Source organism: Hypanus sabinus, chromosome 10 (assembly GCF_030144855.1).
Source record: "Hypanus sabinus isolate sHypSab1 chromosome 10, sHypSab1.hap1, whole genome shotgun sequence".
In the NCBI taxonomy this organism is placed as follows: Eukaryota; Metazoa; Chordata; class Chondrichthyes; order Myliobatiformes; family Dasyatidae; genus Hypanus; species Hypanus sabinus.
The window spans coordinates 48944654-48961075 of record NC_082715.1 but is presented as its reverse complement, the minus strand read 5'-3'; the positions used below and the strand labels follow the sequence as shown (position 1 = coordinate 48961075).

Sequence of the window (16422 nt, the reverse complement as noted above, 5' to 3'; positions counted from 1 at the left end):
AACTCACTCAATATATCTAATTAACTCTTAAATGCCAAATGGCTGATTCTGCCCTGATTCCTGAAACTCCAGTGCATTGAGAAGTGGGAAGTCCTGGGATTAACAGAAATAGAGTGATGAAAGAATTTGGACCAAAACTTGTTCTATTTTCTATATTCCCTTAAAATTTGTAGTGTTACTTTCCTTCTCAGATTAGCACTTAAAGGACACTTCCACTGACTTTGTGTGCAATTTACAACCAGATACAAGAAGAACATCAATAAATAACTTAGCAAGTGTTGAATTAGTTGGCCTCCATTTCATAAATGTTTTAGGTCTCTGCTGCATTTTTTTCTAGAAAGTCACTACACACCAAAAGTAACTAGAGAAAGCCTGTGGGATCATAACGTTTAATGATTCTTATCTTCCAGTTTATTAAATACCTTTCCTTGTGGACATTCCCCCTTCTCCCTGTGTCATAAAACTTGCTGTTTTTCTACAGCAATGCATACAAAATGCTGGACGAACTCAGCAGGCCTGAGAGTATCCTAATATCAAAGACACTAAAAGCTCTTTCAAGTAGATAAAGGGTAAAAGAGAGTTGAGGGTAGATATAGGACCAATACAAAATGATGCTGGAGATATTGTAATGAAAGATGCAGAGATAGCAGAGGAACTGAATGCATATTTTGCATCAGTCTTCACAGTGGAAGACATCAGCAGTATACCGAACATTCAAGAGTGTCAGGGAAGAGAAGTTTGTGCAGTGAAAAGTATGTCAGAGAAGGTGCTCAGGAAGCTTAATGGTCTGAGGGTGGCTAAATCTCCTGGACCTGATTGAACGCACCCTCGGGTTCTGAAGGAAGTAGTTGGAGAGACTGCAGAGGCATTAACAATGATATTTCACGAATCGATATAGATTCTGGCATTGCACCGGATGACTGGAAAATTGCAAATGTTACTCTGCTTTTTAAGAAGGGTGGGAGGCAGCAGAAAGGAAACTATAGACCTGTTAGCCTGACACAGTGGTTGGGAAGTTGTTGGAATCAATTGTTAGGGATGAGATTATGGAATACCTGGAAGCACATGACAAGATAGGCCAAAGCCAGCATGGTTTCCTGAAAATCCTGCCTGACTAACCTACTGCAATTTTTTTGAGGAAATTACAAGCAGGGTAGACAAAGGTGATGCAATAGATGTGGTGATTTGGATTTTCAGAAGGCCCTTGACAAGGTGCCGCACATGAGGCTGCTTAGCAAGATAAGAGCCCATGGAATTACAAGGAAGTTACTAGCATGTGTGGAGCATTGGTTGGTCAGTAGAAAACAGAGAGTGGGAATAAAGGGATCCTATTCTGGCCGGTTGTCAGTAACCAGTGGAGTTCCACAGGTGTTAGTGTTGGGACCGCTGCTTTTTATGATGTATGCCAATGATTTGGACTGTGGGATTAATGGATTTGTGGCTAACTTTGCCGATGATACAAAGATAAATGGAGGAATGGATAGTGTTGAGGAAACAGAGAGCCTGCAGAGCGACTTAGGTAGTTTAAGAGAATGGGCAAAGAAGTAGCAAATAAATACAATGTTGGAAAGTATATGGTCATGCACTTTGGTGAAGAAATAAACTGACACACGATTATTTAGATGGGGAGAGAATTCAAAATGCAGAGATGCAAAGGGACTTGTGCAGGATCTGTGTTGAGTCAGCGGTGAATAAAGGCAGCATTTTCTGGCTGGCTGCCAGTGACTGGTGCTCTTCCACAGGGGTGTGTGTGGTGACTGATTCTTTTTACTTTATATGTCAATGATTTGGATGCTGAAATTAATAGTTTTGTTGAAAAGTCTGCAGATGATATGAAGATAGGTAGAGGGGCAGGTTGTTTTGAGAAAGTTGAGAGGCTACAGAAGGACAGACAGATTAGGACAATGGCCAATAATTGTCAGATAGAATACAATGTCCGGAACTGTTTGGTCATGCCCTTTGGTAGAAGAAATGAAAGGGTTAACTACTTTCTAAATGGAGAGAAACTACAAAACTGGGATGCAATGGGACTTCGGAGTCCTTGTGCAGGATTCCCTAGAGGTTAACTTGTAGGTTGAGTCTGTGGTGAAGAAGGCAAATGCAATATTAGCATTCATTTCAAGAGGACTAGAATATTAAAGCAAGGATGTAAAATTGATACTTTATAAAACACTGGTGAGGCCTCACTTGTAGTATTGTGAACAGTTTTGGGCCCCTTATCTTTGTGCTGAAACTGAAGAGGGTTCAATGGAAGTTCACAAAAATGATTCAAGGATTGTATGGCTTGTCATATGAAGAGCGTCTGATGGCTTTGGGCTTATATTCACCAGAATTTAGAAGAATGACGGGTGACCTCATTGAAACTATCGAATGGTAAAAGGCCTTGATAAAGTGGATGTAGAGGATGTTTCCTATGGTGGGAAGTCTAAGACCAAATGACACAGACTCAGAATAGGGGGGGGGGGGGGGGGCGTCCTTTTAGAACAGAGATGAGGAGGAATTTCTTTAGCCAGAATTCTTTGCCCCAGGCAGCTGTGGAGGCCAAGTCGTTATGTATATTTAAGGCAGTGGTTGAAAAAATTCTTGATCGGTCAGGGCATGAAGGGTTATGGGGAGAAGGCAAGAGCTTGGGACTGAGAGGAAAATTGGATCAGCCATGCTGAAATAGTGGAACAGACTTGATGAGGCAAATGGCCTATATCCTATATCTTATGCTGTAAGAATGGAAAAAAGAGAAGTGTAAGGAGGAGGGGACACAGGGAGAAGTATCTGGCAGGTGAGAAAAAATGAAAGTTTAAAGTGTGGAATAGAGAGGGAAGGGGAGAATTTGTTCATCAGAAGGAGAAATCGATATTCATGCCATCAGGTTCGAGAGAATATAAGGTGCTGCTCCTCTACCCTGAGGGTAGCCTCTTCTTGGCACAAGATAAGGCCATGGATTGATACTTTGGAACTGGAATGGGAATCAGAATTGAAATGCTTCATCAGCGGGAAGTAGTGAAAAATCTCATCCTTTCAGAAGTTTGTACATTCTCCCTGTGACCTCTAGGTCCTCCTGTTTCCTCCCACTGTCCAAAGACGTATTGGCTGATTGGTTAATTGTTCGTTGTAAATTGTCCAGTGATGACGCTAGAGTTAAATCGGGGTTTGCTGGAAGGGGCAGCTTGAGGGGCCGGAACGGCCAATCCCACACTGTATTTCAATAAATAAATATTAGTTCCAATAATGTGTTCAGACTATGATGATAATCAAGGCTATTTTATGTTGTTAAGCTTCTGCAGTTTTAAAAATCTATGTAAGAGCATAATAATTAGAAATAGTAATTGGCCTTTTAGCTCCTAGGGCCTGTGAATTTCACAGCTGATCTGTGGCTTCAACTTCTCTTTCCCATACTACACCTGTATCCTCCATTTCTCAAAGCAACAATAAATCAATTGGATCTCTGTTTGAAATGAACCCAGTTCCCAAGTTTTTTTTCATAATCTAATAAGAATAGAGTCTTACAAAGATTCACCAATATCTAACTGAAGAAAATTTCTATTTCAATCCTAAATGGTTTACCCTTCCTTATTCTGACCCTTGGTTCTACACTCTTCAGCCAAGGGAACACCTTCTTGCAACCAGTCTATCAACCCATTTTGGAACTTTATTCAGTTTCAATTAGACCACATGCTATTTTTTAAACTCTAGAGAATCCATACAGAAAAGAACCTTAACGTTCTTCAATTCATTTTCTTCAATGCAATTGCTCAATTCATTGCAAAAACATTATAACTGAATTACTATTACATACTGAGTACATTTAAATACATTGCACATGACATTAGTATGAAATTACTTAAAAAAAGAAAACACCAGATTTTTTTAAATTGTTAACATACTAATATTGGTTTCAAGTCTCAGTTGTGTGTTCACTTCAAAGTTTTCCTCTTTGCATTGAGCAATTTTATCAGCAGATACCGTAATTGGCTTCTTACCACAATGTTTTGTTTCCACATGATTGTGCGCTTGCAAACTTCTTCCCATGAACAGCCTACAAAACTACAGTGCAATAACATGACTTTCTGGTGCTAAACATGTCTGAAAGACAAGCACGATGTACAAACACTTTTAAAATTCAATCAAATGAACCAGACAGGGAAGTTTAAAAGAATGAGTGAGTGAGTAAGCATGCAAGTGAGTGAGTGTGAGCACCCAAATTATTAGTCTTTTAAAATTCCCTCTGGTTCACGAGATTGAATCCTTGGAGTACACCAACCCTGTATAAGTTCTCAAACTCTGCCAACAACTGATGGGAATATTTTAAAATGAGAAAACAAGAATACATTGAGAGAATCATAAGCTTCATACAAGCAATGAGTAAGCAAAGGCACTAAAAGAACTATCTTTGGAAATTATCTGTCAACTTTTTAGCTTTGAATAAATATTGATAAACATACAGGAAGTGAATCTATAATTAAAATACAGGCACAAGTAATTTTCCTACATGTTCATAAATTTCAGTAACAGCCTACGAATAAGTGAATAGAAATTCACCAGGACTATAGTCTCTATTTTAAGTTTCAAAAATATTTTAAACTCTGCACAGGTTAGTATGGTTGGTTAGTATAATTAAGGATTGATTTCCAAGAAAATGATTTTCATTACTTGCAAACTCTCAAAGCTCTAAGCAAGGACTTCTCAACTTTTTACTGGAGAAAACAAGGGTACAGTGGGCTCATGTGGAGTTAGGCAGAATTGTGGAGAGGGAAGAAAATGGTAGGTTGTCTTAGTCCGCTCATCACTGTCATCATCTAACAACAACTTGCGGAGACCAGAGGAGAGTTATTTGCTTCCTAAACTCAAATGCATCTGGAATATATATTTAGGGAAGGGAAGAAGCTCTATGCTAATGTTAATCCTTTTGTCCTCAAATGTAAACAAATTAGATTAAACCTTCTAAATAGAGGAGTGAGCATTTGATTCTATACCAAATCTGTTCTGAGGATGTGCATTGTCAGTTGTTTAATGCACATGAGGTAAATAGCCAACAAAGACGAGGAATCTTGGTTGAGGTGCCAAATTATGCTGCGGTGAACTGGATTACGGAACAGATCAGTGGCTATTTATTGCACTGTGTCATGAGTTACAAATTGCAACTCATGGAAGATAACCTGAATGGCTGGAGTGAAGTATTTTGCTGGAGTCTCAGTTCTCAGAAGGCCCTGACCAGCTAAAGACACCTCACCTGCTTGAAGTTCCTCCGTGGTGTCAAGTCTGGGTTGAGCTTGGTCCATGGTGCTGACAGGGGACTCGCGTCGATCACCTCCAGAGATTTTCCAGGGTAGAGTCAAAAGACATAAATTACTCAAGAGTTATTTGTGATGAGGCCATTAAATTGTTGCCATATGATCAACTCCACACGTCTTACCCAGCTATGGGTAGGTGGGGAAACTGAAACCCGATAATCCATAATAAGTTATTTCTAAGTCAATGCCCAAAAACTTCTATCAATTTAGGTTTTGATGAGAAATGATTCAGGAAAAAAAAATTATCTACTGTACAAGTAGTCAGGTTCTCACATTTCATGTGTGACTTGCTATTTCTTTGTCCCAGAAAATTATGTCAGGGCAAGAGCTGAAACTAAAGAAATTAATTCAAAAATGAAAATTAAGTTCTCGACACATTCAAATACCATACCAATCTTGGTAGAGGTGTGTATAATTTGACAGGGCACTTTATTTGATCTTAACCACCTGTTTCTTGATGAATCAGAAGCCATACCTCATGCCAATATGGATGCAAAAACTTTTGGGATGAAGGGTGGGGGAGCTGAAGGAAGGTCAAGGTTAGTAACGAGCAGAAATACACTTAACTTTTTGCCAATCAGTGTACATGTTTCTGGGGAGTTTTCAGTGGGGAGGAGCAAGAAATATTTTTCCACTTTCTTTAAATGCATATTCCTGACTACTTATGGGGTACTTATCTCTGTTATCCTAATAGCCAAAATCCCAAAGCCAAACGGTGACAGTAAAATCGATATGTTGCCCTGCTAAAGACATTAAATGGTGAATAGATAAATAAACAACAAACAATGTGATCAGAAGCAAGGCAATGGCATTATGGAAATGATTCTCTTGAGTCATCTGCAGTTGTGTCAATGCTAGCCAGAAAGAGACTATATGTAGTGCCACTACATCTGGTCTTAGACATTTAAGTTACATCCTCTGGCTGAATCTCCTTCCAATGAAAGCAGAAGGAAAATTAAGAACAGATATAGATTTCTTAGATCTGCACATGTACATTGGAAGTCTTTCAAATGATGCAACATATCCTGATAAGGTTTAAAACTCATGTGTGTACTCTGAACCTTCAGGACTTTGAGAGAGGATTTGAATGACATACTTTGTATCAGGTCGCAATGGAAACGCTGCACTGGGTAGAATTGTGTATGGGATCTCAGGATTGCAATGTCACTGGCAATGAATGCCATCTCCTTACTTATTTACATCAGCTCTCCAGTAATTGGCTCGATCACCTCTGTCCCTCAGAGAAGCTCTGGAAAAAAAGGCCCCAACAATGTAAAGGAAGCAATGGCTGTTAAAGTAAATTATCTACAAGCTCCCTGACCTAACTTACTGGGCATGCATGTACTCTGATGCAGGAAAGATCTGGAAAAAGGATTCGATCATCCTCTCGGTTCCCTCATCAACTGGTTACTGTTGTCAACCCAGCTAATACACCAAATGTGTTATTTTGCTTTCAAACTATCACATCATAATCCCTTTCAGCTTTTCATACAAATTCTGGAGGCAAAGAGATAATAATGATTATTTCAATACATTTACCTTTATAAACTCAAATAAAATGTGGCGGAGACAGCAGTGAAATCAATTTAGTGCAGCAGCACTCACAAATCCTCATGTATAATTTGAACAGATACAAGTTATTTCCTTTGGCCACAGAGCTTAACATCATATCGCTATTTACTATCAGGTGACAGAATCTTGCCCATTTCATAACAAATTTATAAGATGAATCTTGCTGGCTGGTGTTGTCAGTTCTGAACAGAACCACTGGAAAACAGCCATCTAAGCTTTGATAAATCTCAGACTTGTTAGTACATGCAATCAAACGCATAAATCTAAGGCTTACCAAATGACAGATGGTGTTGCATCTGTTAATACTTTCTGTCACTTGAATCCAGATTTGCAGGGATTCCCCGGTATCATGCTCTGATCCTCTGCTAGGTTGGGGGTGGAGCTCAGGAGACAATGGCACCTAACGGCGACTCCTTTGTTTGCATCTTCGGAAACAGCTCTATTTCTATCTTTAATGTCTCTATTTCTCCCTTTCAGGGTTCTTTTGAAGAATTACATGCTGACTTTGGTTCTTTGTGGGAATGGGACCCGCTCTTGGGGTCTCACGACTGGCTGTTATTTGATATACCGAGGACACGGCCTAGAAGATTAGCGCGCCGTCGGAGTTTCGGGATTTCGTGGCTCTGGAGGCGGGCGGACTTGAGGCTGGTGCCTCAGCAGGAAATCGGTGTGTTGTAAGAGACGGAAAATTGAAAGCAGCAAGCTCGCTGTGTGTTCAGAGACCCGAATTCTTTGGGCACAGAGCTCAGAAAAAGTGACACAATGAACTTTTAACATCATAAATCAACAAGTTGTTTGTTATGTCTCCCCTCTTGCTGTAAAACAGAGACACCTCCTTTTCCCTTATTAGGGAGAGAAAGTGCCTGTGGTATTTCAAATTACCAGGTGAATGAATAGTCTTTGGGGTATTGCAACTCTGTGTCTTTATTGATGCACGCTTGAGTGCTCGGTGGGGGGGGGGGGGGTGCCAATGCTTTTTTGCCAGTGGGGGAGGGGGGATCGTTGCTTGCTGCTGCTTATGCATGGGAGGGGGGAGCTGGGTTGGGCTTTGGGGTTCTAACATTTGTTCTTTGGGGCACTCTGTTTTTGTGGATGTTTGTGAAGAAAAAGTATTTCAAGGTGTATATTGCATACATTTCTCTGACATTAAATGTACCTTTGAAACCTTTGAGGTTAGGATTCAAGTGTCCATTTATTTCAAAGCAATTTGAAGGGCTAACATTTAGGAGGACAAGTGTGAGGCAAGTATTATTTTGATTTCAAATTAATAATCATTATGAGCTTTGAGCTTTTTAAATTTAATATTTCTATAAAAATGTAAATTTTATTTTTAATTATTTACTTCACCATTCATCATTTTTAAATGTGAAAGCTTCACAAAGCCAATTTATCCCCAGTCTGTCTCTGGACTCCAGGGTGTGGAGACTGGTCTTCAACAGCAAGCACAGGGACTGCAGACGGCAGCACTGGACTAGACCAGCACGATCTAGTCCAGTAGTTTGCTTGGCTTAGTAGTGGCTCATATAGTACAACTAAAGATACATAATCTATAAAATATACCATCATGTACTAAGTGCTTTATGAGATGTTTTAAATATTTTTAATTGATTCAAAAACAATAGATTAGGAGATTGGCTATACTAGTAGGAGATAGCATTCAAATATTCCAAGCATCTGCTGAATGTTAATATCATAACTCACAATTACTGTAATAGACATATTGATTTGAATATAGATCTAATGGAAGTACATGTATTAAAAACTGAAAAACCTGACAGCAATAAAGTTGCTCCCATTTTACTTATTCCTTCTCTACAGTTTCTGTATATACTAAAAACTAACTTATGTCCACAGTATTATCCACCATAAGCATCACAATACGCTCTTGCTATTTCACACAACTCCAGCTATTCTTTCAAGTATACTATTCACAACTTTTACCCTTGATTCTAATTCCCAATGCCTAATCCTCATTTCTGGCCGACTAGACAAAGTTATAATCACTCAGTTCTCTTTGTTCCCCTGAATTCTGTCTCTTGTGCATCCTCCTGTACTTCACCCTATGACCTGTGATCACGTCCCTACTGCCACAATTTATTGTTGAAGACCTTGCATGCCTCAGGACCTTCAATTAAATTCAGCTCACTAAGAGTGCACTTCCTAATAGATCATTCTCCAGCTCAGCATGCATTCATTTCTGAAGCACCTTGTGGCATGTTTCTACTTTAAAGAGGGTACATAATTTCAAGTAGGTAGTTATTTTAATCCCTTGCAATTGAGAATGGCTAAAGTAATTCATTTTAAATTGGATTCAAGGAAATCTCCCAATCAATTTAACGGAAATATCAGACCCTAGATACAGTGACAGATTTACAGGGAGAAGTAAGTAACATTTTTTCCAGGCCTTATTTCTTTAAGCCAAACTGCTTTGTTACACTATATAATTAAACTTATGACAATAAATGTTAAAAGGTGCAGAAATAACTATTAAAAGATCACATGCAAACATATTTCAACAATAACAAAACAACAGAAATCTCAGCATTTGAACAAGGGCTTGAAAATAAAATCATCTTTCAGATTCTGACCGATTGCTTGTAAACCTCTGCTGCTGTTTTGTTTTTAGTTCCATATTTACAGCACTATTCTTTTCTCTTTACCTCTTGCTGCTTATTTCTGTTTTGCTTTTATAGTTATACTCTTCTGACCTTGGATAAACGAAGAACAACACTGTAGACTCATAACTCAAAGTGTGTATGAGTTCTTTGTGCCTTTACTGATACTTGCTCTTTCAGATTCAATCCCTTGATGAACACTTGACCTTAGTGCAAAATGTATGACACCATGTGACACATTAAGTTCTATATTTAAAGAACCAATATACCAGATAAGCACTTATAGTTTGTCAGGACTATTCATGCTATTCAGCAAAAATGATAAGGATACCAACAATGCCATACCAGTGCAGTTCATTAAAAAATGCAAAATATCACCACTGTTCTTCCTGAGAAAGCCTCATATCTGCACAAATTCTGCTTCATGCTAATTATTTCAATTACTTGCTGAATTATTAGATTGATATGAAGAAGAATTATGATAACTAGGCCGTATTTATTAAGACTGTCTCATTGAGTTGCCTCTTTGAAAGAATCATTTAATTATCCCCAAATTATTTAAGTATGATTGCACGAAGAATTGCTTGAAATCAAACTTCTGACTATGTTACCTTCTTCTACAAGCCTGTAGACCATGACACACCAAATGGATGATAAATACAGCATCAATGAAGCAAGCTGCCACTGAAGTGTACGATGAAGCAACTACTTTGAACATACCTTTTGGATGCCAAGGGTCCATAAACTCGTACTTTCCCGTCCCAACAGTCCGTAACATCTGGGTACCATTCTTGTCATCTTCAATTTGTGGTGGGTTTAAAGGAAGTTGGGAAACAACCTGCCCATTGACACTTGGAGCATTACTAGGAGGAGTTACTGAAGTCAGAGTAGATGGGTTCAGCATGGGGCAACTCATGTGACCATTCCCAATTGTGGTAGGAACAGGCTGAGTCACCTGACCCACCCCAGAGAGAGGGGACACGGTCATCGGATGACTTGTTGTGTACAACGGCTGACTCTGGAGATTCACAACCATGTTGGTTAACGGTTGTGAGTGATGCTGGACTTGATAGTGTGTTGTCATAAGTGGAAGCTGAGGGGGAACTGGAGGTGGTATTGTGGGTGTGACTCCAATCACTGGACCTTGAACACCAAACGTTGGTGCCTGTGCAATCCCGTATGTGGGAGGTATTAGGGCAGGCGGGCCAACTGCTGCAACCGATGGTACCCATGGTGTTGGATCTGAAATTTAGAGGAAACAATGATTAAAGCACCCTCCTCTTGAACATTTACAAGAATATACTGTACAATAAGTAGAATCTACATTTTGCTCACCAATAGGCATGAACTAATCTTCAAAAATATCAAATGAAATATGCAGTATATATTTTCACATAAAATAAATTCATAATAATTTGCATTATTTAATTGGACTCTTCCTGTAGACTAAGAGCATGAGCACAGGAGAACGCACTCATATGGAGCTCGAGGTGGTGTGGCGGAGGTGGAGCTGGCTGTGACATCTTACATGAGTATTGATTTTACAAAAAAAAAGCACAATGATGAAATTAGAAAGACAGTGCTATACCAGAAAGAAAAAAAAATCTGCACAACAAATACCACATTATTTTCCATAAGATCACTTCCGCATTATAAAACCCAAGGATGAAGATCCTCACACGCTCCAAGAAATGTGAAGTTTCAGTTTGAATATCTCATTCAAATGCAGTTGAAACTGCAAGGTGTACCACCCAGCCACTTCTCCTGTGGAGAAGGTGCAGTTTCCATGCCATCTATATCAGAGACAAGGGATGGACGAAATAATCAGTTTTTTTCTTTCTACTTCTGAAAACTTGTCCAGGTTTACACAGCACACTTGATATCGTTAACTTTACCTTAAGGGTCCTTCAGGTTTAAAGCCAATTATTGATTTGCAATTATATCACAGAATTTTAGATTGGTTACAGCACAAGGTCATGGACATATGACTATTGATTAGAGTACAAACAATTCAACTAGTCCTCTCCTCCACCTTCTCACAACGCCACTACAGATTCTTTTCTTTCAGGTGTCTATTCCGCTCCTTTTTGATCCGGTCAATTGGATCTGCCTCCTAACACGATGCAAAAAGTTCTTCCTCATATCACTTTCTTTCTTCATTCTATATATCAGTCAGTGCTTGACACTGCCAGTTGGAACAGTTTGCTCCTATAGACTCCAGTTATACCTTACAAGATTTCAATAACTTCTAAATTCAGTTAGCTTAACCAGTTTTGGGCACTGGAATCAATACCGAGCCTTCACTGAGAAGTGCTCAGATTAATCGGGCACTGTGACTATGAATATGTTAAGAGAACAACTACATTGAATTCTTTGTGGAGAAAACAAAGATTGCTGATGAGGTTTCATATAGTCTAGATGCAGGCTGGTCAGAAAGGCAAAAGGCCACAGCATCCTTGGGTGAATGACGAATTTGATCCACATTTGACTTTGTGACGAAAGCAAAAGAAAATATCTGATGTGTCATTTTATGACTGGAAAACTGTTAATTGTGTGGCTCGACTGGGCCCAGTGTTTAGTATTCAGAAAAGTTAAGAAGTTTTCTGTGGAAGAAGATTATGTTAAAACTGCATGCATCAGTGGTTAAAGCACCATTTTAGAGCAGCGTACAGTTCTCATACAATGATAGAGCATGAAAATAGGTTTCATCCCACCAAATTCATGGTAATGAGCAAGTATACATTTATATTAATCCTATACTAACCTCTTTTATAAGACTACAAGATAGAGGAGCAGAGTTAGAACTTTTGGCCCAATGGCTCTGCCATTTCATCATGGCTGATTCAATTTTCCTTTCAGCACCAATCTTCTGCCTTCTCCCCTTATCCCTCCTTACCCTGACCAATCAAGAATCTAACAACCTCTGCCTTAAATACATAAAGACTTGGCCTCCACCGCTGCCCATGGCAAAGAATTCTACAGATTCGCCACTCTCTAACTAAAGAAATTCCTCCTCATCTCTGGTCTTAAACTCTCCCACCGTAGGACACATCCTCTCCACAGCCACTCTATCAAGGCCTTTCACCATTCAATAGGCTTCAATGAGGTTTCCCCTCATTCTTCTGAATTCCAGTAAAAACAGCCCAAAGCCATCAAATACTCTTCATATGACAAGCCACTTCCCCACCTTCCCACTTTTCTCCCCCAGACTATATTACTACATAAACACTAGGGGAAATTTATAGTGGCCAATTGATTTACCAATCCACATCTCTTAGCGAGGTCAAAAGAACCCTTAGTACACAGAGGAAACCTCTGAGGTCATACGCTTATTTGCATACAGATAAATGATAAGTGCAGTGGGAAGGATGCAGAGGAGACTTACAAATAATTTGTCAGAAATGGAAGGCGTTGGCTATACGGATAGACTGTTCATGCTGAGGCTGTATTTTGTTAAAGAAAGATATAAACATTGGTGAGAAATGTATTTGTGGTTTATAATTATGATGGGCCTAGATTCTCTTCTCAATTCTCCTGTTGGGTGGTAGTCTTAGATTTAATGCATTAAAGTATGTTTGATTTATAAATCCTCATCATATTTAAAAATACTTGCTGTGACCTTGACCTATGAATCAAATGTTGGAAGGAGTGGTCAGGTTGGATGGCTTTTTCTCAACCAGTACACATGTGCCAGGATGAATGGTCTTCTGTGACATAAGCTTTCTATGATTCAATGAAGAATGCTTTTGAGAACATATTTAGTTAACCCGTACCACATTTATATTTATTTCTTCTCGCACTCAGCTCTTATTATCGTCTTCATTTTCTCACAAATCTACCTTGTGCAAAATAAAACCACGGATCCCTAAACTGTATGCAAACATTATTTTCATACAGCCTGGAGGTACTCCAGGATATTTTCAGTCATTGTTTTTCTCTGATATATTCCTAGGGATTACAGTCAATAAAAACAGGGATTGTGCGAGCAAAAAGCTTCTTATAAAGTGCATGTTTTGACTAAAAAATAGCTCAGGGTTATCGAAAGGCAAAGTTCCAACCAACAGTAATGTTTTTCATATTTTCCTTAGGTGACTTAAGATTAGGGCAGACATTTCTGTTCTGTTCTGGCTGTCCTCTGAGACTTACTTACTTGTCAATTGTATTCCGTGCTATTTTTCTGGAGTTATGTTTACTTCCCTGAGATCAAATGCAATATTCAAATACAATCCGAAAGTCTGTGGATGATCCTCCTTGATTTCTAAATACTTAAAGTACTGAATATTTTTAGAGGAAAATGTTTTTTCCACTGCCTTTGACCAGATATTGGACATATATTAATAATAAGAGTGAAATCACATGTGTATTTCAAAATAGGATTAAAATTGGCTTTAATTTCATATGACTATTTTTTTAAATCTAAAATTGTAGAAATTTATGGTATAGAAAATGTCCATTCAACCAGCAGTATGTGTGCTGACCAAATTCCACATTCCAGCTCTTGAAATACAGCCCTCAGAAGGCATCGTTCATGCTCATATATTTTATAAAAAGTAATTAAGATTTCCACCGCCCTTAAAGACCATGAATTTCACATTCTTTCAACTTGTTGGGAGACAGACTGAAGAGATGGTAAAGCAAATGAAGCAATGCCTTTCTGCATGCAAACTTTTCTGTATTTCAGGAACTAAGACTCCGATCCTAGACAACACATTTTCACAAAAATAGGTTTGTTGCTTTTCTTCTTACAACGTTTATAAATTTGCATTTTCCTGCATTGCATATTGTATCTCATCTGTCATTTTCCTGACCACATTCACTTGATAACTTTCCACTTGCTTAACTTCACTCCCAAAAGCTCAGTAGGGAGAAGTAGGCACCGTAAATACCCGTACAGGAGTGATGGTTTGCACCTGAACTGAAGGGGGACTAATATCCTAGTGGGAATGTTTGCTAGTGCTGCACAGGGTGTTTAAACTAGAGTTATGAGGGCTTGGGAAACAGTACGCCAGAACAGAAAATGGGGCGGTTGTGGAGAAAACTGTTGTTAAGCCTACAAAGTCAGGAATGAAAAGGTCCAGTACAGTGGGAGTAATGTTCTGAGCTGTGTTTATTTCAATGCAAGGGATTCTGAAGAAAGACAAATGAGTTTAGGGCAGTGTAAAGTTATGATATTGTAGCCATTAGTGAGACTTGCTTGCAGGAGGGGCAGGACTGGCACCTCAGTGTTCCGGGGTTTCATCTTTTTTAGATGCGACAGAGTGGGAGGGATTAAAGGCAGAAGGTTGGCATTACTAATCAGGGAAAATGTCATGGCAGTGCTCATTCAGGACAGATTGGAGAGCTTATTAGTGAGGCTTCATGGGTAGAACTGAAGAATAAAAAAAAGGTAGGACCACATTAATGGGTTATTATAGATGACCCAATAGTCCATGGGATTTAGGAGAGCAAATTTGTAGAGAGATTGCAGATCTTTGCAAGAAGCATAAGGTTCTGATAGGAGATATTAACTTTCAACATATTGACTGGGACTCCCATATTGTAAAAGGGTTGGATGAGAAAGAGTTTGTCAAATGTGTTTAGGGAAGTTTCCTTAATCAATACATAGAGCTTCCAACTAGAGAGAGTGTGATACTAGATCTCTTATTGGGAATAAGACAGGGCAGTTGACAGAAGTTTGTGAGGGGGAACACTGTGCAATAGTGATCATAGTGCTATTAGCTTTAAGGTAATTATATGTAAAGAGGGTTTCTTCTTTTTGTTAACTAGCAGGAATACTAATTTACTGATAACTAGAATGGTATTCCTTTGTAAACCAAATGGGGATTAATGTTCTTTCTTCTGAGTCTGTAAGCTTTTGTTGACGGGCTTTTGGGCAGATCGGCGCAAGGGGGTCGAGAGAGAGGACGCAATGCTCTAAGCTGGGCGAGGATCGGACCCCAAAGGGGGGTCCGAGGCCGGGAGATTCTCCGAGGAGGGGGGGGATGAAGCTAGATGTGCTTGGTTGACCACTCGGAGGGTCCTGAGCTGCGAGTCGAGGAGTTCGGAGGGGATCGAATGGTGGCCAGAAGACTTCAGTAATTGAGCTCCAACGGCTGTGCACGAACTGGTTTGGACTTTGATAAGTTTGGCGCCTTTTCTTTAATTTTCTCTTCATATATACTGTATTGTTATTAATCACTTAGTTATAGTAACCTTTATAAATTGTACTCATTTAATCGCATATGGTGTACTGTCTGTTTTTGGGCGAGGCGGGGACATCACACAGCATCCACACCAGCTGATTACCCAGTTTGGCGGGGCCGAAGGCTGCTCCCCCTAGACAAGAACGAGCTGAGCGAGCCTGAGGGTACCCAGGGAGTTACATATAGAAAAGGATAAGGTTGACATTCTAAGTTGGAGAAAGGCCTATTTTGATGGTATCAGAATAAGTGGATTGGGACAGGTTACACACACAAAATGCTGGTGGAACGCAGCAGGCCAGGCAGCATCAATAGGAAGAAGCACAGTTGACGTTTCGGTCTGAGACCCCTCGTCAGCATTTTGTGTGTGTTGCTTGATATCGTCCTGCAGATTTCCTCGTGTTTGGGACAGGTTGTTTTTTGATAAAGGTGTACTTGGTAAGTGTGAGTCATTCAGAAGTGAAATTTCGAGAGTACGAAGTTTGTACGGTATTTACCTGCTAGAATAAAAGGCAAGGGTTAGGGATACTAAAGCCCTGGTTAAGAAAAAGAAAGAGGTGCACAGCAGGTATTGGCAGGTACAAACAAATGACATATTTGAGAAGTATAAGGAATTGCAAGAGGACACTTATGAAGGAAATCAGGAGGGCTAAAAGAAGACATGAGGTTGCTCCAGCAGACAAGGTGAAGGAGAATCCTAAGGGCTTCTACAGAGACTGTGTATTAGGAGCAAAAGGATAGCAGGGGTCAAAACTGGTCCTCTGGAAG

The 16422-nt window shown here is 39.5% G+C and overlaps 1 protein-coding gene across 11 annotated transcripts in view; it reads right to left on the bottom strand.

The window, feature by feature from the left end:
* Nucleotides 1-16422, bottom strand: part of LOC132400639 (kelch-like protein 29) — a 436778-nt gene that overhangs the window by 136554 nt on the left and 283802 nt on the right. For 10 of the 11 annotated variants that reach the window (XM_059981810.1, XM_059981815.1, XM_059981812.1 and 7 more), the window contains 2 exons: nt 10196-10717; nt 5228-5305 (listed from right to left, as the gene is read on the bottom strand). In XM_059981810.1, the coding sequence (XP_059837793.1) occupies nt 5228-5305; nt 10196-10717 (600 nt within the window). The remainder of the gene's footprint in view (nt 1-5227; nt 5306-10195; nt 10718-16422) is intronic. The other variant, XM_059981820.1, reaches the window with a different exon arrangement.